The sequence below is a fragment of the Helianthus annuus genome, chromosome 12, assembly GCF_002127325.2.
Source record: "Helianthus annuus cultivar XRQ/B chromosome 12, HanXRQr2.0-SUNRISE, whole genome shotgun sequence".
NCBI lineage: Eukaryota > Viridiplantae > Streptophyta > Magnoliopsida > Asterales > Asteraceae > Helianthus > Helianthus annuus.
Genome location: NC_035444.2, coordinates 12,340,695 through 12,352,801, shown reverse-complemented (window position 1 = coordinate 12,352,801; position 12,107 = coordinate 12,340,695). Strand labels below are relative to the sequence as shown.

At 33.3% G+C, this 12,107-nt stretch overlaps 1 protein-coding gene across 1 annotated transcript; it reads right to left on the bottom strand.

The window, feature by feature from the left end:
- Nucleotides 1-8,958: 8,958 nt before the first annotated feature.
- On the bottom strand, nt 8,959-11,141 carry LOC110894110. Its single transcript, XM_022141285.2, has 2 exons — nt 10,714-11,141; nt 8,959-9,972 (listed from the first exon to the last, which is right to left on the bottom strand). Exons 1-2 carry the CDS (start codon nt 10,828-10,830, stop codon nt 9,682-9,684), a joined length of 408 nt encoding a protein of 135 aa, XP_021996977.1. The 5' UTR covers nt 10,831-11,141; the 3' UTR covers nt 8,959-9,681.
- Nucleotides 11,142-12,107: the final 966 nt, after the last annotated feature.

The window sequence follows — 12,107 nt, the reverse complement described above, 5'->3', positions numbered from 1 at the left end:
ACGAATCTTGATTTTAAAGACACTTTCTGACTAGTATTTTATTATATTGTCATTCATAAACAAGCTTTACGAATTGAAAATTAACGTTTTTTATGAAAAAAAAGATAAACATATTTTTTGAAAAAAAAAACCCGTTAATTTTATGTATTTAACCCCAAAACCTCACTTTTATTATTTTATTTCATAGTTTAGTTGTCTTACCTCTTTTATTTTAATAATACTATTATTATATTTAAAATATTTTATAAAATGATTAACAATTCTATATATTAAAAATAGAAAATATTTGTCCTTTCTTCAAAAGAAAACATTTACATCACTAGCTTATATCTATTTATAAACCATGTGTGTTAATGAATAAATAAATAAGTAGGTAGTATAATATTTTTTTTAAACAAAGGGTTCAGTTAGTGTCTTAGAATTGAAACTAAAACGGACACATCAAGCAAAACAAACTAAATTATATTGACTTACTTCAATTTAAAACATTTGTTCTTTTAATAAGAAACCACTTTTCGTTTTAAGTTAAAAAAACGTTTCAGAATACAACTAATAGTAATAACAAAAATAAGATAACAAAAAGCCCGGAAAAGATATTATAAAAACAAAAAAGGGTTGAAATATCGATGAATTCCAGCTATTCTCTGCAGAACTCCTCCTCCTGAAGCTCTGATACCACTTGTAGGATCGTGATATGACCCGAACGAGTCGTTCAGATGAGTTTTACTTCGTTTCAGGTGCGGAATAACAAGAAACGAAGGTAGAAACAGCTTGTTCTTCACTAAAACTGCTAATTATATTGATTAACAATCGATTACATGCAGTTCTTCACACCGGCAGCACTTTGGCGTGGAATACAAGGCAGTCCTTATGAGGTTTCGCTCGAAGTCACCTATATATAGGCCTTGAGGTTTCGCTCCAAAGTACATACCGTATGAGCGAAACCATCAAGCGACATATAAGCGGAACTACGTTGACCATATAAGCGAAACTACCTATATGTCTCTATTAGCGAAACCTATTACTAATATACATACAATCTCCTGTTTTCTCGTATAACGTGCCCTGATCTAAAAATCTAAGACTAAGACTCGATCCAAGACGAAGTCGACAGATGTAGTGCACCAACATTTATCCCTGGAGGAGATACGTTATAACTGTTGATGTTGGATAATCACCTTAAGCAGGGGCGGACCTAGCTCTTTATGAGCCGTAGCACAGGACAGGGCTCAACTTCGTGTCGGTAGTGTATATTTATATATATATTTTTCGGTTTTATAGAAAGGATACCCATAAACAACTACGAGGACACCCTAAATGTAGGTGAAAATGAGATGAAAATAAATTTTCCGATCACCGGAAATGGAAAATCTGGTCGGCAAAAACTTGCGAAGAAGATGAAGTTTATTAAGGTCTTGAAGGGATAATACTAGTGATATCGATTAGAAAAAGAGTGGAGATAAACTTTAATGCAAGAAAAACTAGCTAAACACTAGGGGGATCGAACCATTCCGAAGTTGCCGGAACTCCGCCGGAATAGTCGGAGAAGATGAACTGGAGAACGGGTGTTTGTTTTATTTGATTTTGAAAGTTTTGATATTGTACAATATTAGTCCCTGTAATTCTTAATATATTTAAAACAGGTTAGGAACTTTAAATCCATATATATTTCTAAACTTTGCCAATCAATACCTAGTTTTATAACTAAAAACTCTTATGAATTTATTTCCTTAACTTGTCAAGTGAAAAAAAAAACTAGTTCTTAGATTCCATTTATAAAATTATAAAATATGATTCTATTTAATTTTATAAAGTTAGAAATTACTTATAAAAAACTGAAAATTAATAATTGAGTAATGATGAGGTAGGGGTCCACACACGTCCATGTCACATCCAAAAGTGTTGCCATGTTGAGTATGAATCAAATTCCTCCACGCCCCTAGGCATGGAGTGCTATAGATGGTATCAGGGAGTTGCAGGTGTTGAGAGAAAAAACTGATGTGACGCTGATGTGTCATTTAGGGAGTTTGATAAGGATACCCTCCACCCTAAATGTGACGCTGGACAAAACTTGGATGTAGATGAGATGATGAATGGTTGCTTGCTTGATTGATGCAAATTCTGTATTAGTTGTTTGAAAGTCGTTTAATAAGAAGAATTTGGTCCCTCCACTTTTCCTCATCTTACAAAGTTGTTTCCAACCCAAAAGTTGGACAAAACTTGAATATTTTGTTACAAGACATTGACATTTAGATACAACACTTTGTATTGTTTCTATCTCTTCACCTTTTCCTTTTAGTAAATTATGTTTTAGAATATTTGTTACTTATTCCATATTGACTTAGCGTCTTGTTTTCTTTTCTTTCTTTATGCGTCATTATCTTCGTCTCTATGTTAGTTAGATAAGGTAGAATGATAAAACATTACATGGAAAAAATTGTTAAACAATGTTAATGTGAGACCTTAAAGGCTCCGGGTATGGGTGTACGAGTAGACTAGCTTGAGTTCACATCTCGACTCGTAGCACGATCAAGCCTTTACTTTCAAACTCGAGCTCCATCAAGTCTTTACTTTCAAGCTCAAGCTCAAACTCAAGCTCGATCTTGTTTGATTGAATGATGCTTTTGAACTTAGGTTGACTCAACTCAATTATCAATACTAAAAGTTTGAAAACAATATTAATAAAATTTACCATTGGCGTCTCTCTGAGAATTCATGTACCCTGTTCGAGTTCGAAAAAATGTGTCATTCCGTAATGTTTTATTATTATTATTATTTTAAATTAAATGGGTATTGGGCTCACTAAACCTAATGTCAATGGGCTAACTTCTAAACCATAAAAATTGTTTTGTAAATTGACCAATCTCGGAGTTGGTATGGGTATACTATTTAAAAAAAAATTAACATGTATATCGGATTTAAAAAAAAAAAACATGTGCCCCTCGAAATCATGGGCACTGTGCGGTGGTCCTCTTGGAACACCCTCATCACTGCCACTGGAATTTACTACTAATTATATGTGTCACTCGTGTCGGGTTGACATCTTGAAATTATTGAGCTCGAACAAAACTTATATATCTAGTTATTTTTGTGTCGTGTCCATATCGTATTTCGGGTCATTATAAGAATTCTCTTCTGGTTGGTAACGACAACGAGATGAAGAAAAAATAGGTTTTGATCTTATTACTATAAGGGCCAATGGGGTGGGTCAGGCAATTGCCTTTGGCAAAGTGTTTGCCTATAGGCAACACCGCCGCCAAAGAACATTGCCGATCAGCAAAGAAGAAATCGGTGGAAAGAAGAGGAGATTTCGGTGAAAGATTGCCGATGGGGGAAAGATGATGATGATGTGGGGCCCATACTTTAATCAACCCATAACAAATTTTTTATGTCTTTTTTTTAATAGTTTGCCTAATCTCAATTTAGGCATGCATTCCTTGTGATTTTTGGGTAATAGGTAAAATCTTTAGGCAAATTACATGGCCCAATTCAATTGGGTGGAGGGAAACTTTGCCTAAAGGGATTAGGCATGCACCCCCTCACTCTAATACATGAAAAATAATTATGATGCTTGTGTGCCTTTCTTATTAGTATTATAGTATGAACTAAAAAATATAAGAGTTCATTACCTAAAAAATATAAGAGTTTTGGGTGTGTCTTAGGTAACATGTTAAAGCAAGTATTTTAGCTCTTGTATTTGTACTCGTATAAATTGAAGAAAGTGAAGTTTCGGGTGGATAAAATAATGTCAGCATGAACATTTAAAACATTGAAGTCAAGTATATCTTAACTTGGCAATAATTATTTGGCATGATAAAATTTGAGGTGGAAAACATATTTTGTATAAAAAAACTAGTAATATGTAAACCTTGTTTATGATATTTTTTTAAAAGTTTTCTTTTAAACCCTAGATGGTTTACCGATTACTCAATTAGATATTATATGCTTGTAAACAATCACAAACGGAGCTTGTCCGTATTCGTTTATAACAAATGACCGAACACATGCAACTAAACGAATATGGTTTTATTTCGTGTTCATACTTTACGAAAATGAGTGTGTCTGTGCCCGTTAATGTTTGTTTGTTAATAGTATACACACACAGTTTATGAACATAGACGAGCACAAACGAACGAACATAGTTGACCATAGATTGTTAACATAACCAAGCCAGAACAAACTTGAATAGTATTCTGCCTAAAAAAATTAATAAAACTTGACTAATGTAGTATGTGATATTTTACTTCATAAAACTAGACTAGATTGTAATGAGCCTAAAAGCTGCAATGGACGAAATTAAACAAACATAAACTTACCAACTTAAACAAATGTAAACTTAATGAATGTGAACAAACATAGATTAACAAGCATAAACGAGCGAATGTAAAAGAATATTCAATAAACGAACGATACACGTATTCGTGTTCTAAACAAATGATTTATTGAATGTCTAATTTGTTCACAGGCCTGGGAAATTATCTCATCGGGTAAATTAACCATATGATAAGAATGTTAATTTTTGACTTATTTGACAACCAATTAGAATTTTGTTTCCTTTATTAAAGCATGGAATGTTTCCTACCATACCTCTCTCATATCATATCCTATTTATCAAATATACTCTGTTTCAGACAATGATTTGCCAAACCAGCTTCAATTCATGGTTTGTCAAGGTTTTGATTCTCCCAAAAGTTTTCAAATTTCAAACCGAACAGCTCTCCTTGATTCCTTTGGTCGGAAACACGGAATTATAATTCTTTGAGCTAAATGTCATTTTAGTCCCTGTGTTTTGGGTCATTTTGCCAGTTTAGTCTAAATGTTTCATTTTTCGCATGTAGGTCCAAAAAGGTTTCAAGTTCGAATCAGTTGATAACATTAACTGAGAGTAGTATATACTTACGCTTAAGCATGTATTCTTTGAATATCTTTTCTAGTTTCCTTACACCAAGTTACATTTAGTATGAATTTGCTCTTACAACATTAAAATTCATGAAATAATCCGAAACAACATGATTAGAATTTCTTTGACGAGCAAAAAAATCCATGCATTGTTAATGCTAGATATATTTAGATCATTTGTCATCTTTAAATAATTCTTACGTATTACAGTTTTCTTAAAAGTTGTCGCGTTGACATAATGACAAGAGATATCGAGAACAAGCAAGTTTTAAATCTCTTTAAGTGAAATGAATGATTCATGCATTCTTTAATTAACTTAGTTATACCAACATCGAGTAATGGTATAAGAAATTTTTAACTATGTGTTCACAATTGTTTTTCATTTGTTTCAACTAACCATAATAAGAACTTTTAACTAGGCGTTCACAATATAGTTTTGTTTTGATTTGTTGCAACTAATATTCGACTAGGGCTGTTCATGAGCCGAGCCGAGCCGAGCTAGGCCAAGCTCGGGCTCGGCTCAATTATAAACCGAGCTGGCTCGGCTTGGCTCGGATTTGAAACCGAGCTGAAAATTTAAGCTCGGGCTCGGCTTGGTTTTAAACCGAGCTAGCTCGGCTCGGCTTGGTTTGCCTCGATTTTATAAAAAAAACTAATATATACCTCTTAAAATTTAATAGCCTAAAATATTATTCAATAATTTAAAAGAATATATTCAAAATAAGTTCAACCTAATACAATTCAAACCAAAATCAAGTTTAACAATGCAAAATAAGTTTTAATTTCAATAAAATACAATATTAGTTCATTAGTATGGTAATCAATCTTCAAATATGCCATAAATATCAAATTACAAACCTATATACATGTAAATAATAATCAGTTTTTTTGTAATATATTATAATGTATATAAAATTAAAACTTATTATAAGTAAAATAATTCGAGCCAAACCGAGCCGAGCTACAAAGTGAGCCGAACTGAGCCAGCTCGGCTCGTTACGAGCCGAGCCGAGCTAGGCTCACTTTCTAACCGAGCCGAGCCGGCTCGGCTCACTTTTAAACCGAGCCAAATCGAGCGAGCTTTTTCCGAGCTAAATCCGAGCGAGCTCCGAGCCGCGAGCTTTTTGAACAGCCCTATATTCGACGACTGAGGTTTGACAATATAAGAAGTAAAGTACACGGATGGTCTCTGTATTAACTAAAATTTTGGATTTGGTCCCTAACTTTCCAAGAGTATACGGATGGTCCTTTTGGTTTGCATTTTGTAACGCATTTAGTTTCCAATTTTTTTCTAAAACTACATGGATGGTCCTTATGGCTTGCATTTTGTAACACATTTAGTTCCTAACTTGGACCTCTTAAACCTTTAGATTTGATGACTAGTGACTAAATGCGTTAAAAAGTGCAAACCACAGGGACCATCCGTGTACTTTTGAAAAGTTAGGGAACAAATTCAAAATTTTAGTATATCGCAAAGACCACCCGTATACTTTACTCTGATATAAAATTTGGACGATCCAAAGGGTGGATGGCCTCAAACCTGACCCAGAAAACCTCCTCTACTTGTACTCATGATGACATCACATCACATGGTACCACTTATAACTTAACGGGGAAAATAAACAAAAATGATTAGAACATGCACGCTCGGTTGTCATCCAACTTTAAAGTTTAAAGTTGCAAAAAGGGAAATAAGCTAGGTATGTGTCAAAGTGGTTTCTCAATGACATTAAAGCTATGTACTATTGATTCCATGTGTTCATTATTTCCATTTAAAGTTTATTTGTTTCATATTGTAATAACAACTAGCGATTGTTTACCATGCTCCGTTGTGGGTTTGAAGCCTAGATATGACGGTGTTAAAAATGAAACGCTTGGTTTTGACAATTTATAGATCAGTATTCTTGCAGACAGGGGCGGACCCATATTGGTGCCACCGGGGTCCCCGGACCCTAATCTTTTTTAAAAAAATAGTAGATTCGGTATATTAAATTTTATATGGACCCCATAAATACAATTAGGTGGACACCATATAAATAAAAAGAAAGCTGGTGTAGTGGTAAATCTCCCTCTTTTCCACCAAGAGGTCATGGGTTCAATCCTTGATAAGCCTATTTTTCTTATTTTTTTTTAAAAAAAATCTAGTTCAAACCTCACTTTAACTCGACCCGAACGAGGACCGACCCGAAAATGGACCCCATTGAAATAAAATCCTGGGTCCGCCACTGCTTGCAGAACCAGAAAGTGCAATTTAAACAAAAAAAAATCCGGAAAAATGTGACAGAAAAGTTTATATATATATATATATATATATATATATATATATATATATATATAGGTAGATGATCCTGTAAAAAAGGCCTAAAGTGTGAGAAGGGTAAGAAAGAATCTTAGTCATTAGATCTTTTGATCTAATGGTTGAGATCAATAGGGACCAAATTATAAAATATTTTCATTAATTTGGACTGATTTGAAATATCTAGGGGCAATATAGTCTTTTAAACCCACTATAAATTAGGTAATGCACATGTAACTTCCCCTCGTCTTTTTTAACCGTCAATAACTTTTTATACGTAACTTTTTTTAAAAAAAATTACACCATAATAACGAGCGTTTTTTTATCTTTAATATGAGTACCATATTGTTATACTTATATAGAGAAAAATATATGTTTCGATTAGATGTTTAGTCAATGAATGGTGTTATATACTTGCTGAATGGTGTTATATACTTACTGAATGGTGTTATATACTTGCTGAATGGTGTTATATACTTACTGAATGGTGTTATATACTTGCTGAATGCTGAATAGTGTTATATACTTGCTGAATGGTGTTATATACTTGCTGAAGGGTGTTATATACTTGCTGAATGCTGAATGATGTTATATACTTGCTGAAGGGTGTTATATACTTGCTGAATGGTGTTATATACTTGCTGAATGGTGTTATATACTTACTGAATGGTGTTATATACTTGCTGAATGGTGTTATATACTTCCTATAATTAAGGTGGCAGTTATGGGAAGTTTTTAATTAATTGAATTATTGATAAAATTACTTGTTTACTCTTTTCAGTTAATTTAGATCTAATGGCTGAGATTCTTTCTTACCTTTCTCACACTTTTGGTCTTTTTTACAATAACCTTGCCATATATATATATATATATATATATATATATATATATATATATATATATATATAGAGAGAGAGAGAGAGAGAGAGGGAGAGAAAGTATAATGTACTTCAAGGCTTAACCTACATTAACATACATGACAAAAAATATAACGTGCGTTATTATCATAGAACGTGCGTGATTATAGTCCCATGCGTGATTATGTGGTCTCATGCGTGATTATACCCCTGATCCAACGGTTACCATTGTCTCCTACGTGATGTATGATAAGGCTTTTTGTGTGTATATATATATATATATATATTTCATTAAATTGTCAAAACACGAGTAAAATGCAATTTGCCTCCTTGAAGAAAGAGCCTGCTGTCAACTTGAATCCTCATTTTGAAAGTTTTGCCTGATGAGTCCCTATTGTATGAAACTAGTTATATATTGTTTAAAATAAAGTATTTTTTGTTATCGCAAACTATACCAAGTATCAGAATTATACTGATACGGTAACAAATTGAAGAGATGTTATATGAGCATTCATTATTATAGTTAACACATGTATATATCGTTTTATTGTTTTTGATAAAGTTTAGTTTAGTTAATGCATGCTATTTATACCTTTTCATTGTGTGATAATATAATAATATAATATTGTACTATAGACTAGATCGATTAATTGTAAATTTTATTAAATACCCCATTATGTCTATACGGCGTATATCTATCCGACCTTGATTGGGAAAGCACGTGACGCGTCATGTGACCCACATTTCACATGGCAGTCGCTTGGATTCTTCCATTCACGTGATACAGATATTTTCATTTATAAAAGTGACTATTATTTCCTTATTTAAATAAAAGAAGTTGCAGTAGCTTATACAAATAAAAACAGTTGGTTTTAGTAGTTTATATTTTGGTCTTTGAGATTTTAATTTTTTGTTATTTTCATTCAATTAATAAATTGAGTTAGACTTTTTTTTTTTTGGTTAACTTATCTCCTTTTTTATCATTTTCCTCATTTAAATAAAGGGCATAATCGTCATTTTATGTCATATTATATTTAATTAAACGAGGAAAACGACGTAAAAGGGGAGAAGTTAACAGAAATGAAACCTCAGTAACCCAGATAGGAAATGTTTAATTTCGGACTAAGTGACAAAAGTAGCTTAAACTTAGGAAGTTTTTTTTTGGCATTTTACTCGTATGATAAACTAAATCATATGATAAACTTAGGAAATGTTACAATGAATATTTTATCTATGTTCTATGTACGTCTTTTTGTGTCACAAGTAGTTTCGCCAATGACGATCTTATAACTTCGACGAATAATTTGACATATATACAAATTACGGGTTGACATGATTATTTAGAATCAAGATCAATACAAATTGTCGACAAAATATTTGACACCTTGGATTACAAGACATTAAACACTTGCTTCTTATCTACTAAACAAACTTAAGTTACATGATCTATATGATCACTATATATTCATTACCCACAAAAAAAAAAAAAAATCCCTCATATTTTCAAAAAAAAAACGATACTAATTACATACACACGTACAGATTAGATTAATCGAGCTTATACATCCAATTATATAATATAATATAATATTCTACTAGTTAACTAATTGGTATTAAATAATTAATTAATTAATAGCATCTTTTGTGATTCAAAGAATTGTAGGAGGTGTTAATATTAGTATTATGATTATTGTAGTGTTCATGAGGAAAGTGTCCACTTGAAGTATTAACATGCCTTTGACTTTGACTTTGAGTTTGAAGGTTCCTTGTGTTTGAAGACTTGGATCTTGACTGCTTGCTTCTTCTATTAGTGGAAGATTGTGGGATGAACACTCCTGTTCCTTTGATTTCTCTTCTACCATTTTGCTCATGGAAAGTTGGTATTTGGTTATGATTTGGATGGGTTGTTTGAGAGAGAACCTACAACACAAAAAAACACATTAATATAATTGAAAAGAAACAATGTTACTTTACCATAATTTATTTTGTAAGAGAACAGGAATAGTGAAAAACAAACAAGATTTAATAATCAGGGCGTTGTCGATTTGGTTCAGTCGATTTTGATGAAATTTTCGGGCCAAACCAGTAATTCCCGTTTTGGAAAATTACAAACGAAGAGCGGACCTAGGTTATAGGTTGGGTGGGCGGGCACATTCCTTGGAAAAAAATTGTGTATTTTATAGGCAAAATCACGACCGCACCCCTTAAAATGTTGGTTAAACCCCACGTCCCCCCCCCCACACACACACAGATAATAATTCACGGGTGCGCCACTGCTACAAACCAAACCAACCGGCTTTTTACGGGTTTATAGTTCAATTATGCCAGTTTTGCGTTTTAGACGAAGTTTTTTATTTAAAAAAGCATAATTGTTTTTTTAACTTTTAAAAATGATAATAGTATATACACGTAACTTTATATTCCTAAAATAATTATAAATAAATAAAATGTTAAATAGCAGCTTCCAAGTTTCAAACTGTAAACCAAACCGTAAACCGTCAAACCCTTACAACCGAAGTGTGAACCAGGTCGTACATATTTCAAACTGGCCAATTTTCCTAAGTTTAGACAGTTCAATCAGTTTCGACGGTTTATGAACACCCCGGGATTTAAATTGAGAGAAAGAAAGAGAGAGGAGATACAGTAGAGAGAGGGTTAAACCTGGAAAGAAACAGGAGGGCAGTAAAGGGTAGGGTCTTCATCATCATCATCCATAATCAAAAGAGATATCCTCTTACTCAAATCAGCAAAGAACAAATCATCCTCAACAACTTCCATGTTTCACTTCTTTAACTAACCTTTTCAACTGTCACAACTCCAAACAACTTAACTAGCAGCTACCTAGCTACTTCAAGTGACTATCTCTCTTTTATCCTACTTCTTTTGGGTTACTTCCCTTAAATATATAGGCAAAGAAAAAGGTATGGGTATTGAGTAAACAAATGCAAGAATATGTGTTGGGTGGAGGTATTCAATTCTACAAAGGGGCTGGCTGGACATGTGAGGTAGTGGGACCCATTTAGCCAATCTGTCTGTTTCTGCCCCACAAAAGATCATATCATATTATCATGAAGTGTGTTTATGATTCTATCCAGTTGTATGCAAAGGAGATAGATTAGAACAGCAGGAGTCAAGGCACCCACCCACATATATAGATTTCTGTCATCCACAACAATCTTGAGAATATACTTGGCTGTGGTTGTTTTACGATCTACTCGCGCGATATAGTGTACACTTGCGCGTATAACACCGCCAAATAAGACATGATTACTGGCATGTTGCAACTTGTTATGGCTCAGAGTGGCACCAAGTTACAAAAAAACTATAGGTGTCACACATGCATGCATGGGTTGGAGAATCTATTGTGTTTAGATTTATTTGGGCAGATTTTATCTGATTCTTGTGGTTGATCCAAGCTTTCATGAGTTGGTTACTGTCAACTGTTGTGCTCTTATATCTTGCACTTTTGTTTTGTTATTTATCTTAATATCTTATGTTTGTTTAGGATCTTGAACATCAGCCACACAAAAACCTTATAACAACAATTACCGTAAAAGTTAAATAAATCATCCCCTAAAAATTAAATAGAAAACTGTACAAAGTCGAATCATAGATGGATTCAGCATCAGTTTGAAAGGTTAACCTATTTGGGAACCTCTGGATGTATGCCTTCTTGAAGTTATGCTAAATGAATTTCTTGATTACAAAATCGGAGCCTTAGATCAAGAATTTCGGGTCTGACAACCGGTCAAACCACCAATGGAATTTTCCACATGATCCAGCTTGTTGAGATCTTTTCGCTGGTCGACGGCTCGTAACTCCAATCGTAGCCCATGTTATGCTTATTTAAAGTTTGTGCCCTTTTCTGCTATGTTTCCCGTTATCTAACAGGTACAGACTATCAGCTCCTCATCACCTGCATCTCATAAAATATACTTTTTTTATGAACGAAAAATTTCTTTTATTCCCTGTCATCTATGGGATTTGAACCCAAAATCTCTCCCTCCCAAACCCATGTATTTAAAGGTTGTCTTTGACAATGGACCACCACCACC

What these genes read in the sequence shown, in the direction of transcription:
- LOC110894110 (XM_022141285.2), bottom strand. Translation starts at nt 10,830, where the DNA reads ATGGAAGTTGTTGAGGATGATTTGTTCTTTGCTGATTTGAGTAAGAGG. An exon ending in GCCCTCCTGTTTCTTTCCAG is followed by an intron (nt 9,973 to 10,713) that starts GTTTAACCCTCT and finishes TTTGTGTTGTAG; the next exon opens with GTTCTCTCTCAAACAACCCA.